The following is a 19,225-nucleotide window of genomic DNA, read 5'->3' on the forward strand; positions in this document are numbered from 1 at the left end:
CTTTAATGGGAATATGAGGTCTACTTACTCCTCTCTAATGAAATGTCTTCCTCTTTTCAAGGATTCAGACTATGTTTTACGCAACATGATGGTTGCAGGGCAGCTGGGTCTAACAGAAATCCACAAAAATCCTCCTACCATCCACAGGAAGTCATGCATCTTCAGGTACAAGACATGTCTGTTTTGTTTGGCTGCCAGAACACATCCTTCTGCTACAGTAGTAGACCTGAAAGACACAGCTTCTGGCTCTGGCCCATACACACTGACTTGTATTCTTTCTTTTCAATTTAATTTAATTTAATTTTTTTTTTTTTTTTTTTTTTTTTTTTTTGAGACGGAGTCTCACGCTGTTGCCCAGGCTGGAGTGCAGTGGCGCGATCTCGGCTCACTGCAAGCTCCGCCTCCCGGGTTCCCGCCATTCTCCTGCCTCAGCCTCCTGAGTAGCTGGGACTACAGGCGCCCGCCACCGCGCCCGGCTAATTTTTTGTATTTTTAGTAGAGACGGGGTTTCACTGTGGTCTCGATCTCCTGACCTTGTGATCCGCCCGCCTCGGCCTCCCAAAGTGCTGGGATTACAGGCTTGAGCCACCGCGCCCGGCCTAATTTAATTTAATTTTAAGTTCCGGGATACATGTGCAGGATGTGCAGGTTTGCTACATAGGTAAACTTGTGCCATGGTGGTTTGCTACACCTATCAACCCATCACCTAGGTATTAAGCCCCGCATGCATTAGCTATTTTTTCCTAATGCTCTCCCTGCCCTTGCCCATTGACAGGCCCCAGTGTGTTCCCTTCCCTGTGTCCATGTGTTCTCACTGTTCAGCTCCCACTTATAAATGAGAACATGTGGTGTTTGGTTTTCTGTTCCTGTGTTAGTTTGCTGAAGATAATGACTTCCAGCTCCATCCATGTCCCTGAAAAGGATATGATCTCATTCCTCTTTATAGCTGCATAGTATTCCATGGTGTGTGTATACCACATTTTCTTTATCCATTCTATCATTGATGAGCATTTGGGTTGATTCCATGTCTTTGCTACTGTGATTAGTGCTGCAATGAACATATGTGTGCATGTATCTTTATAATATAATGATTTATATTCTTTTGGGTATATACCCAGTAATGAGATTGCTGGGTCAAACGATATGTCTGGTTCTAGGCCTTTGAGGAATCACCACACTGTCTTCCACAATGGTTAAACTAATTTATATTCCCACCAGCAGTGTAAAAGCGTTCCTATTTTTCCACAGTCTCACCAGCATCTCTAGTTTCTTGATTTAAAATCACTATTCTGACTGGTATGAGATGATATCTCATTGGGGTTTTGATGTGCATTTCTCTAATGATCACACTGAATTTTATTCTGATTGGCTTTTAAAGAAAAATTTCAGCAGAATGTTGTCTGCATGGGACATATTGGCTCTTTTTTTCCCAAGTCCTTTTTTCTTGAGAGATGGGGTCTCGCTGTATCACCCAGGTGGGAGTGCAGTGCTATGATCATAGCTCATGCCAGTCTCAAACTCCTGGACTCAAGCTAACTTCCTGCCTCTGCTTCCCAAATAGCTGGGACTACATGTATTTGCCAAGCCCAGCTCATTTAATTTTTTTTATGGTGCCCAGCCTTCCTAAGTCCTTTTTAAAACAGATTTCATTGGCATTTTATTTTAAAATTGCAAGTTTTAAAGCATGAAAGTGTTTTATTTTCAATGAATTTCCTTGTAAATATGGAATTCAACAAAAAACCCACCATAATTATGAATAATATATTCACATCACTCATCAGAGCTCATCTGTGAATGTTAGCAAGGCTGTGAATGTGTCTTTTTTATTTAAAGAAGACGTGCAGGGGCAGAGTTGGAGAGAAGGCAGAGCATGTTGTGTTTAATAAGTACTTGGTTCTCAATTACTTAGAATGACTCTCACTTGTCAAATGCAAGGAACACTACTAAAATGTGTACAAATGTAAACAGATCTTAACTGAGAACACACCTATTGCAAAAGGGAATGACTGCTTCTTAGGGGGTCGCTGTCGTTGAGTAGGCAGTAACCCAGTCATCCCAGACTAGTAGGCTAATTCAACATTTAATTACATATGGCAATTAAGTTTTAGCTTGGCCTCATGCCAGAATGTTCATTCACTCTCAAGCTCTTTTCCACATAGCTATTCCTTGTGCTGGTCAAGAGCTTTACAGAAGTCCTTGTAATACCCAGACTCATAGCCCTGGATTCTTTTTTTTTTTTTTTTTAATTTTTTATTATGTATTTTTAAAATTATACTTTAAGTTCTAGGGTACCTGTGCACAACGTGCAGATTTGTTACATATGTATACACATGCCATGTTGGTGTGCTGCACCCATTAACTCATCATTTACATTAGGTATATCTCCTGAGGCCCCTCCCCCCCAACCCCCACTACAGGCCCCAGTGTGTGATGTTCCCCACCCTGTGTCCACGTGTTCTCATTGTTCAATCCCCACCTATGAGTGGGAACATGCATAACCCTGGATTCTTGTGTGTAACTTAGAACAGATGTCTTTGGAGGAAGTCAGTTGACCAATGGGCTCTATTGTTATGCCTGGAAAGCTTAGTATGATGCATTACTACTATGGCAGTCATCAAGACACAACAGAAAGTGGTGGCTCAGCAGCAGCAAAAGGGGTGGGAAGAGCAGAAGGACATCATCTTACCTGTTACTGTAGGATTGATATAGAAACTATAAATGTGCTTTTTGAGGATGCAAAGTACCAATTTTTTACAAATACCCTAAAGAAATGGCATATCAGAATTAATGTAGATGGGGAAAAGGAAAAGAAAGAAAAAGAGGTGTGTCTGTGCCTCACCAAGAGAAAGAAGCAGCCGCTATATTTCCATGAAAAATCTCAAGTCTCTCACTGAGGCAGATGCTATAGATGCTCTACCCAGATTCCCAAAATGCCTTTTTACCAGCTTCTGTAGGCACGGCTACAAGTAACGGCTCACACCGTAACTTTCTCTGGAGGAGTGCCCTGGAGCGATTGGAGCTCTTCACCAGGAGGTACCTAAGAGATGTGTAAACACTCCCCCAGCCCAAACTGCTCACACACACCCAGGGCAGCTTAGAGCCAATGACTGACTAGCGCTAGGATACAAAAGACCCCTCCCTTTGTCTCAAGGTGGAACAGATTCTTTGGTACAATTGACCTGTCAGAGCTCCCCTTGGGATCAGGCCGAGGCTAGACTTCATGTGAAATTACATTCTTACTTAGCTTCTTCCCCTTGCCTATCCTGCTTCCCTCAGTCCCTCACAGGTTTCTCCAGCAAACACTCGCTCAATAAATCACTTGCATAAGGATCCCTGTCTCAGGCTCTGCTTCTAGGGAACCCGACCTAACACGCTCATCATTTCTGCTGGCACTCCACCAAAGCATAATGGACAATAAGTAAACAAAAGCATAATGGACAATAAGTAAACAAAACATGAACACCTTCAGATAAGTAAAGACAACGAAGCAGAGTATCATGATGGAGAGTGGCTTGGGCGCTGCTTGCTACCTGAGATTGGGTGGTCAGGGAAGCCTTCTCTGCCGAGGGGATGTTTGAGCAGAGACAAGAGTGAGCAGACAGACAGCCAAGTAAAATCAAGGGCTAGAATGTTCCAGGCAGATGAAACAGCAAGAAGGCCTGGCATGGTGGAAGTGAGGTAGGCACAAGAGAGTAATTCAATATGTTTGGGTAGAATGATGTGAACAGGCAGAAGTTTAATATCTTTGTGCTTATTTGGTTTTGATTTCAGAGATTTCCTCTTTAAATGTACTGACAGTTCAGAAGTCGTTCTGGCCTCTGCCTGTGGAGAAACCCACATAGTAGTTCCACTTCGTGAGAGAACAGGAGAGGCTCTGGGGGTCCTCGATTTTAACATCGGCCGAAATAGGATGTTGTTGTATCAAGAATATAAAGATCTACAGAAAATGATGAAAGTGGTCCAAGTGGCCTGCTATGAAATCCTTGGCGAGTTATCTGGAGAGATAGAGAAAAAATATGTCTTAGGTATTGTTCGTGTGGCATCAGCCTAAATTCACAAGTTTAATAGGTTTTGGGGAAATCACAGGCAGTGCAATGAAATATGCACTTTCTAAAATGAATTGTTACAATATACAGACCTTTCCAGGTAAAAGGAATTCCCTTATGCAGTCTTGCGCTGATGAGTAATGTCTACAAATTAAAGCAAACAGCCAGGAATCACATTCTCTTGGTTAGATTCATATAGTTTTAGAACTGGAAGGGCTCATAAAGGCAAGCTAGAACTAACATTTATTAAATGCCCCCATTATGTGTTTCAGGTATTATTTCATTTAATCCTTGCCATAACCCTATGAGGTGAATAGTGATACCCCATGTACAGGTGAGGAAAGTAAGCAAATTGCCCCCAATCACACAGTTAAGAAATGGTGAGGGCTGGATTTGAACCTATGTTTGGGTGCTCTTCCCACTATGTTATACAGCATTAAGTAATCAGAACATCTCGTTTTACAGATAAAGATGCCAAAGCCTGCAAAAGTAAAGTGGATTATCTAAGGTCCAATAGCAAGCTGGTGGGAGAGGCAAGACAAGACTTTAGTTTTTGTAATTCCATATCCACTAGACTACTCTCAGTGCAATGCCAGCTTGGAGAGAGGGAGGGAGGAAGAAGGCATGGAAACCTTTGGCTTCCTAGAATGAAGTGAATAGAATTAGAAGAGTAACACTATGTGGGATTAAGCCAAAAGATTTGTAACTATGTCATAGAGTGGGATAAGAAGAAAGGAGAAAATTCATGTCTCCTGAGTGTTCACTATGTGTAACACCTGTAACTAAGCACTTTTACGTATATCATCTTCTCTAACTCTCACAGCTAACCAAGGAAGTAGGGATTAAGCCCATTCTCACAGAAGAGGAAAAGGATATTCAGAGAGACAATAGACTAATAAGGTGGACAGCGTGTGTTCCAACCAGGGTCTAACTCTAAAACCCAAGTTTTTGCCTTTTCTCAAAGCCTCTTCTATGAGCTTCACCAGGAGTAATTTCCTTTCTTTCTTTTGATTTCATGGCTAAAGAAACTAAGGTTGTTTAAAACCGAAGGATATGGTCTGCTTTTTCTTGACAAAAAATTTACTATCATATGTTCAGAATCCTATGAAAAAGTAATATACAGCAATGTACATTAGACTGAACAGCAAGGTGAGCTATCATTTTGTTATTCCAGAGATTGAAAAGGTCGGGGAAGTCCAGCGGGCAGGAATTCTCTTCTTCCGAATCATGCTGCTCGAGCTACAGGAGAGCATACAACTACTCAATTCCATGGAATTTGTGTCACTGTTGCTCTATGACCATACTCTTCTAACAGAGCCAAATTATCCTCAAGACAGCAAATCCATAGAGCTGAAAGCCAACATGGAACTAGTGTGTGACACCCTGAAGGCGGTTATCTTGTTCTTTCATCCAGAGTTGGAATTTTCCAGTGACTTTGGAAGTTGGGATAAGTGTAAATTTGTAAGTTTTTTTTTTAAAGCACCTTTTAAATTGAAGAATCACCTAAACAAATTTAAATGCACAAATCATAATTGCATAAATCGTAAGGGTACAAATGCGAGAATTTTTACTGAGTGGAACATGTTCATGTAACCAGACCTAGATCAAAAATAGAACATTTATAGAATCCCAAAAGCTCTCCTTTGTACCCTTCCTCATCATCCCTTCACCCTACCCACCCCAAGGGTAACCATTACCTTTTTTTTTTTTTTTTTTTTTTGAAACGGAGTTTCACTCTTGTTGTCTAAGCTGTAGTGCAATGGCACGATCTTGGCTCACTGCAACCTCTGCCTCCTGGGTTCAAGCAATTTTCCTGCCTCAGCCTCCCGAGTAGCGGGATTACAGGTGCCAACCACCATGCCCAGCTAATTTTCTATATTTTTAGTTGAAACTGGGTTTCACCATGTTAGCCAGGCTGGTCTCAAACTCCTGACCTCAGGTTATCCTCCCACCTCAGTCTCCCAAAGTGCTGTGATTACAGACGTGAGCCACCATGCCTGGCCATGGGTAACCATCATCTTCCCTTCTAACACCATTGATTGGTTTTGCCTATTTTAAAATCTATATAAATGGAATTATGTAAGCTGTTGAACTGGGCACTGTATTTCTGCTTGCTGGTGATCCCATAAATTTTCTCTTGTTGTTTGTTCACAGTATATTAACAAATATTTAGTCAACAATATTTGTGTCTTTGATCCAACTGCCAAGCATGTGGAAGTTAATGTACAGCTCATTGATGAATATATCAGAGGTAAATTTTCACTTAATTACAGCCTAAATCTATAGCAACAGCAATAAAACACAGTTGTGATTAAGAGATTTTTATTAAGATAAAGCAAGTGGGTCATAAATTCAGTTTTTAGGAGAAAATAGTTATAAGTCTTCTAAGAGGAGGGACACTATCTATAATCTATTGCATCATTCCCCAAAGTCACTGTCTATGCCACACGTATGAGAATTCAAAAGCACATCTATCTCCCACTTATTAACTACATGTGCATTATTTATTTTTAAAAATGCAAATGGGGCTGCAATGAGAATAGAAATGTTAAGCAAAAAGGCTATCTTTAGCTTCAATAAATAACCAAAGAAAATAATAGACTTTTTCAGGGAGGAGAATCACCAAAAATGGACAGCAGCGAGGCTCTCGGGTTGGAGAAAACGATTAGTTGTTTGACCACAGGGAACAGGCCGCATATGAAAGTAAATATACAAACAGAGGCCCAAGGTCCTCCGCTGACCCGTATTCTCAGAGGTCTCAGGCTGTGATGAGGAATTCATTTAAAGTTTGTTTTTTTCTTTGTTATTTATGAAAAATAATTCATAGTTGGGAAAATGGCTCTGTAGAAATTGCTCACTAAATCTATCCCTTTCCTCCTCTTCCCGCTCTCCTACTGTGGAGGCTCTAGACCAACGCTCTAGACCCTGTGGATTCACAGGGAACTATCCTAGCTGATTCCTGAGCAGCCTTGACCACCAACCCTTCCCACCACCTTCTGCTTTCCAACAGTGCCCTCTGATGGAAGAAATACTAATTGCAGTTAACGGAGCCCGACTCAGCCAGAAAATAGCCCATAGGCTCCCCAGTCACTGCCGCCAAGCCTTTGGTTATACCAGTCTCCGCAGCAATCCCGAGAAAGTTCGTAGGTCACCCAGATACCAACGCTCTCTCCTTCAGATGCAGTTACATGAGGAAATGCTAAGCTTCTTGCTTAGGGGAAGGGAGAGGAATTCTTCGGGGTGCCTTTCTATTTGTGCCAGAAGGAGAGGAGTCTTCAGGCAGGGCAATCTGCTGCTCAAAGTTTACCTGGCCTAGCAGCTTTAAGTAAGGGCCCTACTCCACGAATCTACCCAGAATGAAATGTCACCAATAATACCTGTAGGCTCAGCCTGTGACAGGCAGAGACTGCTAGACTCTATAGCATAGCTCCTAACCCACCACGCCTTCCAAACTATTACTTTACCAAAAGGGTGGAATTACGGCTCGTAATGTGCCCATACTTTCTTAGGGCTTCTGCTGCCAACTCTTACCCCCTCTTCATCCTAGTTCAAGAAAAGGGTATTTCCTAATGTAAATGACGAGTTGGTGGGTGCAGCAAACCAACATGGCACATGTATACCTATGTAACAAACCTGCATGTTGTGCACATGTGCCCTAGAACTTAAAGTATAATAATAATTTTTTAAAAAAAGAAAAGAAAAGAAAGAAAAGGGTATTTTTGACTGGGCACAGTGACTCACACCTGTAATCCCAACACTTTGGGAGGCCAAGGTGGGCAGATTGCTTGAGCCAGAAGTTAGAGACTAGCCTGGACAACATGGCAAAATCTTGTCTCTACAAAAAAAAAATATAAAAACTAACTGGGTGTGGTGGTGCATGCCTGTAATCCCAGCTACTCAGGAGGCTGAGGTGGGAGATGACTTGAGCCCGGGAGGTTGAGGCTGCTGTGAAATGTGATCATGCCACTGCACTGGGCAACACAATGAGATCCCATCTCAAAAACAACAACAACAAAAAGGAGGTTTTTTTTTTATTCTGGTGGAACTCCACGCAGCTGTGTCCTGCCTTTAGATTGAGCCAGTCATCTGTGAAGTAACATTGGGTAGCTTTGTTGAGCAGGCCTGGCCTCCCAAGACTGTGCCATTGCAGGTGAGTGCTGCTGACATACTTCCCTGTGGGGGACCCTGTGACTCCAGTGAGCACTCCCAGACAGCTGTGTATGCACTAGTACATCAACAGCCTACTATTCTCTGTCACTTCGCCTAAGATAACTCCTAGTAGTTGGTCTCTTCTACCTGGAGATTCATGACTTGACCACCTTCTCAAGGACCTATTCTCCCCACCCACTTTGGACCTCTGCTGCCAGTCTCATCTGGTCATTCAGGATGCCCCATATCTGCTCCATGTCCCCCTCCCAGGAGTTTTAGACAGATGTTGCCTGCTTGGAAATGTTCTTAGACCCAGAGGCAAGAAAAGCTGTCCCCTATCGCAAGTATAACCAGAATCACTTTTCTGTCTAGAACCTGGGTGTCTGCCAAGTGACTGTACCTCCTCCTCTAAATCCAAGTGTTTACAAGTCCACAGACATTGGTCTCAGCAGGAGTGCCCCAGGCCCTCCACTTCTCCTACATGGTTCCCAGAGCTCCAACTCTGCCAAAGCAGCCAGAGGCTCAGTGCTGTCACCATTTGTAAAGAAACCCACTAGCTTCCACAATAAAATGACACCATCATCCTCTAAGAGTGACAATGAAGGAAGGTGCCTTCCCATCAGCAGGGGAGGACTGCTGGACTCACAGTCCTAATTAACTTTATCTTCAAGATTCGCCTTCCCTGGAAGATCCTTCCCTAATTGCTACTGCCGCCACCGCGGTGGCGCTCGTAGGTGCCACGCTTCCTGCAACTCCATTACAAAAACGGAACATGACTCATTCCTTAATCCCCACTGCACAGCTAAGGACCTGACAGGAACCTTGGTAGAATGATTCTACCGACAATCCAGAAATAACAAGTAGGAAACAGCACTGAATCTGCAACTCTGAGGACGTGCCTTTTTCTTTTAAATGGGTCAAGCCAAAATGGACAATCAGACGACAGGAACATAGTTCTGTCCTATTCATTTAAACCTTCTGTGTGCTAACATTGCTTTGGATTCAATTACAGTTCTCTGCTGTCTTTTGGACTTAGTCATCTTGAATGGAAATTGCTGTTGGCTCCCTCTTATAGGAAAAAACTTGCCATCACAGCTAGACTTGGGTTTAATAGAGAGCTAAGAGTGCGCCATTTATTTACAAGTTGCTCACAGATTTTAGGCCATGGAGGAGGAAATATCAGTTCCGCTTGAGAACAGATTTCCTTTGTCCTGGCAAGAGCCCCTTAAAAAGCCCTTTTAGTTACGAGTTATGATATTGGACAAGTACTCACACCATGCACGGAGAAGGGTATAACACTCTGTGCTGGGTAAAGATCTCAGGCCTGAAATGCTTCGATTTCCCATGCATGCAAACCCCTTGCCTTTTCAGTTCCAAGTTATTCAGAGGAAAAAAGAAAATCAAACCAGCCACTCGCTTTATGTTTCTTATCACTTCTTGTGATTTAAATTTTGAAGTTTTCTAGCAGTAGTTATTAAGAGAAATAAGTAAACACAGTTCTACATGTGTAGATAACATCACTGCTACTTTCATATCTGATTAAAGGCTTTTAAAAATGAACTTGATGAGAAGTAGAGCATGATGGCGTGCACCTGTGGTCCCAGCTACTTAGGAAGCTGAGGCACAAGGATTGTTTGGGGCCAGAAGTTCAAGGCTGTAGTGCACAATGATGGTGCCTGTGAATAGCACTGCACTCCAGCCTGGGTGACATAGTGGACACCGACTGTAGAAATTAATAAGAACAGTTTTCTATTTAATTTGATACTCATTTTTTAAAAATTTTAGTGGCTGTTAAAACTGTCTTTTATCCTGAAAGGATATAAATATTATATATATATATGTGTGTGTGTGTATGTGTGTGTGTGTGTGTATATATATATATATATATTTTTTTTTTTTTTGAGATGGAGTCTTGCTCTGTCACTCAGGCTGGAGCGCAGTGGCCCAACCTCAGCTCACTGCAATCTCTGCCTCCCAGGTTCAAGAGATTCTCCTGCCTGAGTAGCTGGGACTATAGGTGTGCACCACCACGCTTGGCTAATTTTTGTATTTTTAGTAGAGGCGGGGTTGCACCACTTGGCCAGGCTGGTCTCGAACTCCTGACCTCAGGTGATGCATCCACCACGGCTCCCAAAGTGCTGGGATTACAGGCATATATATATACACTTTTTTTTTTTTTTTTGAGACAGAGTTTCGCTCTTGTGGCCCAGGCTGGAGTGCAGTGGCACGATCTCGGCTCACCACAACCTCCGCCTCCTGAGTTCCAGCGATTCTCCTGCCTTAGCCTCCCAAGTAGCTGGGATTACAGGCATGTGCCACCATGCCCAGCTAATTTTGTATTTTTAGTAGAGACAGGGTTTCTCCATGTTGGTTGGACTGATCTCAAACTCCCGAGCTCAGATGATCGCCTGCCTCAGCCTCCCAAAGTGCTGGGATTACAGGCATGAGCCACTGCGCCGGCTTTAAATTTTTTATTAAAGTACTTGAAAAGGTCACATAGAACTAAAAGCCTAAAAAGAGTCACTAGCCTATATCTTCTCTTTCATTCTCTTCAGTCCCCCTCGCCAGAGGCAACCGTGTTTTGTCCTTTCACTCTTTCTTCTTGGCATTTGCACATCTATTTCTATTATGCACATATTGCTATCTTTTGATTCATCAATTTTAAACCTTATCAGTCAATTTCCTCTGATTAAAAATGAAGATTTCGTTCTGTTATGCCACTATTCTCTTACCCCATCCTCCCAATATAGTTGTATTTATAATTTGGGGTTAAATAAAGATGCAATGTTTACATGATTTTGCCTATGCAAATATTATACACACCTGAGGATTGTAGCATATTTTGATTCCTCATCTTTTTTGTTTTTCCTGAAGTAAATAATTGTCTTTTATTTTATTTTATTTTTTATTTTTATTTTTTTGAGACGGAGTCTCGCTCTGTCACCCAGGCTGGAGTGCAGTGGCCGGATCTCAGCTCACTGCAAGCTCCGCCTCCTGGGTTTATGCCATTCTCCTGCCTCAGCCTCCCAAGTAGCTGGGACTACAGGTGCCCGCCACCTCGCCCGGCTAGCTTTTTTTGTATTTTTTAGTAGAGACGGGGTTTCACTGGGTTAGCCAGGATGGTCTCGATCTCCTGACTTCGTGATCCGCCCGTCTCGGCCTCCCAAAGTGCTGGGATTACAGGCTTGAGCCACCACGCCCAGCCTGTCTTTTATTTTTAAACTTTCTTAGTTTTATTTGTAGTTCTTGATAATTCCCACCCCTTCCGTTTGTCTCTCCCATAAGATAGTTCTATCAGGTAATTTATTAGGTCTAATTTATTTTCTTTTCCCAAAGCCATCTCTTCTAGAGATCTCAATTCCTCTGTTTTTTTTTGTTTTGTTTTGTGTTTTGAGACAGGGCCTCACTCTATCACCCAGGCTGGAGTGCAGTGCCACAACCACAGCTCACTGCAGCCTCAACCTCCCTGGTTCAAGCAATCCTCCTGGCTCAGATTTCCAAGTAGCTGGGACTATAGGCGCGTGCCATCAGGCCCAACTAATTTTGTTTATTTTTGTAGAGGTGGGGGTCTCACTATATTACCAGGCTAGTCTTGAACTCCTGACCTCAAGGGATTCTCCCGCCTCGGCCTCCCAAAGTGCTGGGATTACAGACGTGAGCCACCATACCCAGGCCTCAATTCTTTCTCTATCTAAAGTCTTTCCCCTGCCCCCAGATCTGCTACTCAGCTGCCTTCCTGAGATTCACTTCGCCCCTATTGTAGGAATTTAATTTGCCATTCTCTTCGTCATTCTTGGTCTAGTCCCTTGTTTTCAGGTAACATGTCTCCGGTAGTTTTCTGAGAAAGAGTGTGTAAGTGGTAAATTTTTTGAGACCTTTCGTTTTTGAAGATGTTTTTATTCAGTCCTCACACTTGATTTCTACTTTGCTGTGGAAGATAATTTTGAAGACATTGCTCTATTGTCTTTTTACATTTTTTTATATATATATATATATATATTTTTTTTTTTTTTTTTTTTTTTTTTTTTTTTTGATACGGAGTCTCGCTCTGTCGCCGGGGCTGGAGCGCAGTGGCCGGATCTCAGCTTACTGCAAGCTCCGCCTCCCGGGTTTACGCCATTCTCCTGCCTCAGCCTCCTGTGTAGCTGGGACTACAGGCGCCCGCCACCTCGCCTGGCTAGTTTTTTGTATTTTTTTAGTAGAGACGGGGTTTCACCGTGTTCGCCAGGATGGTCTCGATCTCCTGACCTCGTGATCTGCCCGTCTCGGCCTCCCAAAGTGCTGGGATTACAGGCTTGAGCCACCGCGCCCGGCCTATTTATATATATTTTAAATAAAAAACATATTGTTTAATCTATAAATAAATAATAAAATATATAAATAAATAATATATAATAAATTATATATAAATAAAATAGATATTTAAAATAATATTTTTAATAAATATATATTTTTTATATATATACTTTTTTTTTTTTTTTTAGATATAGTCTTACTCTGTCACCCAGGCTGGAGTGCAGTGGTGTGATCTTGGCTCACTGCAACCTCCACCCCCAGGGTTCTAGCAATTCTCCTACCTCAGCCTCCTGAGTAGCTGGGATTACAGGCGCCTGCCACCACGCCTTGCTATTTTTTTTGGATTTGTAGTACAGATGGGGTTTTGCCATGTTGGCCAGGCTGGTTTCGAACTCTTGACCTCAGGTGATCCACCCATCTCAGCCTCCCAAAGTGCTGGGATTACAGGCGTGAGCCTCCGTGTCTGGCCAGGTTTTATATATTTTTAACAGACGGGGTATTGCTGTATTGCCCAGGCTGGACTCAAAACTCCAGGGTTTGCCAGGCACAGTGGCTCATGCCTGTAATCCCAGCACTTTGGGAGGCTGAGGTGGGCCGATTGCTTGAGCCCAGGAGTTCAAGACCAGCTTGGGCAACATAGTGAGACCCTGTCTCTACAAAAAACTTGAAAAAAAAAAAAAAAAAAAGCTGGGAGTAGTGGCATGTGCCTGTAGTTCCAGCTACTCAGGAGAGCTGAGATGGGAGGATCGCTTGAACCCAGCAGGTTGAGGCTGCAGTGAGCCATGTTTGCACCACTGCACTCCAGTCTGGCCACAGAACGAGACCCTGTCTACAGAAAAATAAAAAAAAAACTCCTGGGCTTAAGCTATCCTTCCACCTCAGCCTCCCAAGTAGCTACTACAGTACTACAGGAGTGCTGCCACCGCACCTGGCTTTCCACTGTCTTTTTAAAAAACTGAGACATAATTCACATGCCATAAATTTCACTCTTTGTACATTTTAAAGTGTAGAATTTAGTGGTTTTGAATATATATCCCAGATTGTGCAATTATCACCACTATCTAATTTTAAAACATTTTCATCACCCCAATAGAAACGCTGTACCCATTAGCAGTCACTCCTTCTTTCCTCTCCCTCTAGCTCCTGGGAGCCACTCATCTGCTTTCTGTCTCTACGGATTTGCCTATTCTGGACATTTCATGTAAATGGAATCACACAATACGTAACCTTTTGTATCTGGCTTCTTTCACCCAGCATAATGTTTTCAAGGTCCATCTATGTTCTAGCTTGTATCAGTACTTCATTTTTGTGTGTGTGGCTGAATAATATTCTATGATAGAACACATTCTGTTTATTCACCCATCAGTTGATGCACCTGTAGGTTGTTCCCACTTTTTGGCTACTGAAATTATGCCTCCATTAACATTTGTTTGTAAGTTTTTGTGTAAACATGTATTTTCAGCTCTCTTGTGTATATACCTTTGGAGTGCAAACATATGGTAACTCTATGTTTAACTTTTTGTGGAAAAGACTCCATTGTCATCCAACTTTAAAGATTGCTGTTGACAGCCTGGGCAACATAGTGAGACCCTGTCCCCACAAAAAAAATGAAAAACTTTGCCAAGTGTGGTGGCACATGCCTGTAGTTCCAGCTGCTCAAGAAGCTGAACCCAGTTAAGGCTGCAGTGGGCTATGATCATGCCACTGCACTCTAGTCTGGGCAACAAAGTGAGACTTAATCTCTTAAAAAAAAAAAAAAAAAAGCAAAGGTTGCTGTTAAGAAGTCTGAAGCCTTTCTAAATCGGTGTGACCTTTTTTTATCTCTCTCCAGAAGCTGTAGAATCATCCCTTCATCCCCAAAGTTGCAAAAATTTCATAATGATATGCCTTTTTATGGGTCTGTTTTCATCATTTGATCAGTGTACTAGCTGGGCTTTTTTCAATTGTGAAATCTAGGTTGTTAAGTGCTGGATGATTTCCTCCATGGCATGAAGACTGCTACTTACAGCTGTGCAATTTGTACACTGCACAAAGGTGCTCTGCTAAGGAGGTGGGTGGGGGCCAAAATGTATCCCGGATTCCATTCACTAGACTGTGTGCCTTAACCTGAAGCTACATCTGCTTGGAGGAGGAGCATCTTTTTCATTCACCAAGCTCTGTGCCCACAGGATGCATTCCCTCGCAGTAGGTGTGTTTTCCTCACCTTTACACCAAGGGGACCTATAACGCTGGTGGTGGCCCTGCCCTCTTTTTTCTGTATTCACTCTTTGGGATTCCTATTATTCAGACATTGGATCTCCCAGATTTAGTCTTAAAAATCCCTATATTTTCTCTCCTTTTTCCTAAACAACTTCAACAAACCCTTCTGAACCCTTTGAGGATTCTGGGATATATAGAAGGTTGGTTCTAGGTTTTCTCCACTGCTGATTTAGGATTCCACTTTTCTCCTGTCTGCTACCACTTCTTCACCTGCTTTATATTTCTCAAATTTTGTTGTTCTGTCTTTCACTCAACTAAAATTATCTCAGTGCTCTCCATGTGACAGGCCCTGTTCTAGGTTCCTAGGGTACAGTAGTGAATGACATAGACCAAGATTCCTGCCCTCAAGAAGCTTACATTCTAAAGGGGAGAGCAGAGGATAAGCAATAAACGTAATAAATTATATACTATGGTAGAAAATAAGTGCTATGGGGGAGAAAAGCAAAGTAGAGTAAGGCGGTGGATGCAAAGGTGGGAGGCAGGGAGGAGGCACGGGCTGAAAATTTAAATAGAGAAGTCAGGTAGGCCTTATCAAGAAGGTGAGATTTAGGCTGGGCGCGGTGGCTCATGCCTGTAATTCCAGCACTCTTGAGAGGCTGAGGTGGATGGCTCACCTGAGGTCGGGAGTTCAAGACCAGCCTGGCCAACATGCAAAACCCCATCTCTACTAAAAATACAAAAATTAGCTGGGCATGGTGGCAGGCACCTGTCATCCCAGCTACTCAGGAGGCTGAGGCAGGAGAACTGTTCCAACCCAGGAGGCGGAGGTTGCAGTGAACCAAGATCACGCCACTGCGCTCCAACCTGGGTGACAAAGTGAGACTCCGTCTCAAAAAAAAAAAAAAAAAAAAGTGAGATTTAAGCAAAGATGTGAAGGAAGCGAGGGAATCATCCATATGAATGTAGAAGGAATATTCCAGGTGTTGCTTGATGATATTGTATCCTAAGAAAAGAAAAAGAGTATTCCAGGCAGAGAAAACAGCCAAAGCAAAGGCCCTAAGGCAGGAACAACCAGTGTGTTCAAATAGCAACAAGAAGGCCACTGTGTCAGCAGCAGTGTCAGAGAACGGGAGGTAAGTAAGGAGATGAGTTCAGGAGGTAATGGAGGACTGAATCAATTAAGGTCTTGAAGACTATCATAATGTCTTGATTTTATGGCTTGTGGTGATCCTCCTGCCTTATCCTCCAAAGTGTGGGATTACAGGCATGAGCCACAACACCCAGTGAAGTAGAGCCATTGCAAGGTTTTCAGCAGAGGAATGATATGACCTGTGTTTTAAAAGGATCGCCCTGCTTCTATAATTAGAAGACACTTTGGAGGTCAAGAAGAGATGCAGAGAGACCAACTAGAGGAGCTGTTGCAGGAATCCGGATGAGAGATGAGGAATGTACCAGTGGAAATGGTGAAAAGTTGTCATATTATATATATTTGAGAGGCAGAGTCAAAATATATCTTGACAGTTTGAGTGTGAAATGAGAAAGAAACAGAGGAGCCAAGACTGACTTCAGGGTTTGGAAGGATGGAGTTACCATTAGCCGAGATGGAGAACATGTAGGTGGAGCAGGCTTTGGTCGGGGGAGATGAAGTGTTCAGATTTTGACATGCTGAGTTTGAGATATCTATTAGATATGGAAGTAGAGATGTGAATATGTAGATGGTTAAATAAATCTGGAGTTTTGGAGAAAGGTCTAAGCTGGAGATACAAAATCGAGACTGGTTGGTGAATAGATGATTGGCAAAGGGAGGAAAGTCTCGGTGGGAACACTGAGTAGAGACAATTCTGAATGTTTTGCCACGAAGGGGAGCAAAGAAATGGTGTGGTAACTGGAGGAGACAATGGGGTCAAGGTTTTGTTTTGTTTCTCAGATGGGAAAGATAACAGTAGGTTTGATTCTGATGGGAAATCCTGTAGAGAGCAAGAAGTTAACAATGTTGAAGATAGAGAATTCCTGTAGCAATGTCCTCAAGCACGTGAGAGAGGATGGGCTGCTGTTAGAGTAACCATACATTCTATATTTACCTTGGAACAGCCCAAGTTTTTGCTTGTTGTTCTGGTGACTTCTCCAGTTAGCATCCTCTCTCTCTCAAGTGTACCAATTTGGACAATGAATTACTTGACTACCCTGGATCTACCGCACCAAGGGAGGAATTGGCGTAAGACAGCAAGAGGATAGAGAACATAGGTGCAGATGAGAGTGAGGGGTAGGTGTGCTGGTGGGAGTCTACGGAAGTTGCCTTCTGCTTGTGTCAATCTTACAGTGAAGCTCAAAGCAGAGTCATCAGCCAGAGTGAGGATGGGAGAGGAAGTTGTTGGGACTTTGAGAGGACAGGAATAGGAATTAAATATTGGTGTTTCTTTTTTCCTGATCTTTCTATCGTTGTGTTTTATGTCTTCTTTAATTAATTAATTAATTATAGAGGCAGGGTCTGTCTCTGTCATCCAGGCTGGAGTGCAGTGGTGTGATCATGGCTCACTGTAACCCTGAACTCCTGGGCTTAGGTGATTCTCCTGCCTCAGCCTCCTGAGTAGCTGGGATTACAGGCATGAGTCACCACGCCCAGTTCCTATGTCTTCTTTTTCTTTTTCTTTTCTTCTTTCTTTTCCTTTACATTAGTCTTAGTAGGAATTTCAGATGTAGCAAAATTGAATGCATGTTAATCATCTAGAAAAGCATTATTCATTCAATTTCTTTCATATTTTAACTTGGTGGTCTCCAAAGTTAAGTGCAAGCACCCCAGAAGATTTTTTTAAAAACTATCTCTGGGGTGCAAGAAAAATATCAAAGATGATTCTGTTGAGACACTGAAAGACAGACAGAAAGAAAAATACCAAAGGACTAAGGACTTTTCTTTTTTTCTTTCTTTCTTTTTTTGGAGACAGGGTCTCACTCTGTCACCCAGGCTGAAGTGCAGTGGCACGATCTTGCCTTACTGCAACCTCTCCCTCTCAGGCTCAGGTAATCCTCCCTCCTCCCACCTGAGCCTCCCTAGTAGCTGACACTAGAGGCCCACACCACCTTGCCTGGCTAATTTTTGTATTTTTTGTAGAGACAGACCATGTTGCCCAGGCTGGTCTTGAACTCCAGGACTCAAGCAATCCACCTGCCTTGGCCTCCCAAGTGTTGGGATTACAGGCGTGAGCCACTGCACCCCACCAAAGGACTTTTCTTTATAATGTTTTTAACTCATTGTTAATTTCTACTTTTTTGTTTAAAATGTTTTAAAATAAATAATTTATAAATATATATATATATATATATATATATATATATATATATATATATATATATGGGGTAACATGCTCAATGTTTGTTACTGATAGAGGTACATGATCAAAAGAGCTTGGAGGCCACTACATTAAACTATGAATTTTGTAAATATAATTTGCATTGATTTCAATTTACACATGACTTGATTTATAGCTACATCATTAAAAAAGCCACTACATGTGATATTGTACAGAAATTATGTGATATTGTATAGAAATTATGCTTGTGACATTGTACAGAAATATGCTTGCAATGGGAATGAAACTGATTCCAGCATTCATCCTGGAACAAACTTCCCCCCAAACTTTGATTACTCGAGAAAAATGTGTTTTTAACTCCCCATGTAACACTGATATTTTTCCTGATAAATCTGGGAGGCAGTACCCTACAGTGCCTTTGGGACCACATTAAATTAACAATGACATATTAAGTGCCTGATTGCCATGGCAGATGTAAGTTCTCCTGCCTACAAAAAAACTGATTGAAATTTGCATACCTGACCGGGCACGGTGGCTCACGCCTGCAATCTCAGCACTTTGGGAGGCCAAGGCAGGTGGATCACTTGAAGTCAGAAGTTCAAGACCAGCCTGGCCAACGTGGTGAAACACCATCTCTGCTAATAATACAAAAAAATTAGCCAGGTCTGGTGGTGCAAGCCTGTAATCCCAACTACTTGGGAGGCTGAGGCAGGAGAATGGCTTGAACCCGGGAGGCAGAGGTTGCAGTGAGCCAAGATCGCACCATTGCACTCCAGGCTGGATGACAAGAGCAAAACTCCGTCTAAAAAAGAAAAGAAAGGAAATTTGCATACATATACCCTTCTATTGCTGCAGGGACCTTCAGTTCATTGTGTGTGGCTGTAATATTAAGGAGTGACTTGGGGTATGTGAAGCAATAGAAATGAGAACGAAAACTAAGAGAACTAATGAAGAGGAACAGCAAAAAATGCAGCTGATCTTGGATTGTTAGTTGAAAGGAGCAGTTACATTTTAGCTTTTGTACTTGAAGCTTAAGTACTTCTTTCTTTTTGCTTTGCCCATCTATGCTAATTATCCATCATTCCCAAAAGATTTAATTTTATTAATCCAGTGTTAAAAGCAGAGATCCATAAATAGAGTTTTAATTCAGAAATATCCTACTATAGCCCAGTGTTTCCAGCATAATGAATTCACCGTGTAATTAAAAGTTTGATTAAACTAGAACCT

The 19,225-nt window shown here is 42.3% G+C and overlaps 2 protein-coding genes across 6 annotated transcripts in view; both read left to right on the forward strand.

Annotated features, from left to right (window-relative positions):
- The window catches only part of NSRP1 (nuclear speckle splicing regulatory protein 1), a 554,990-nt gene that overhangs the window by 456,530 nt on the left and 79,235 nt on the right, over positions 1 to 19,225 (forward strand). The gene's annotated exons all lie outside the window — the stretch shown is intronic.
- Positions 1 to 19,225, forward strand: part of EFCAB5 (EF-hand calcium binding domain 5) — a 186,374-nt gene that overhangs the window by 163,092 nt on the left and 4,057 nt on the right. For 4 of the 5 annotated variants that reach the window (XM_050763292.1, XM_050763290.1, XM_050763289.1 and 1 more), the window contains 4 exons: positions 62 to 165; positions 3,772 to 4,025; positions 5,221 to 5,507; positions 6,201 to 6,297. In XM_050763292.1, coding sequence (XP_050619249.1) covers positions 62 to 165; positions 3,772 to 4,025; positions 5,221 to 5,507; positions 6,201 to 6,297 — 742 coding nt within the window. The remainder of the gene's footprint in view (positions 1 to 61; positions 166 to 3,771; positions 4,026 to 5,220; positions 5,508 to 6,200; positions 6,298 to 19,225) is intronic. The other variant, XM_050763291.1, reaches the window with a different exon arrangement.

This window comes from Macaca thibetana, chromosome 16, assembly GCF_024542745.1.
Source record: "Macaca thibetana thibetana isolate TM-01 chromosome 16, ASM2454274v1, whole genome shotgun sequence".
In the NCBI taxonomy this organism is placed as follows: domain Eukaryota; kingdom Metazoa; phylum Chordata; class Mammalia; order Primates; family Cercopithecidae; genus Macaca; species Macaca thibetana.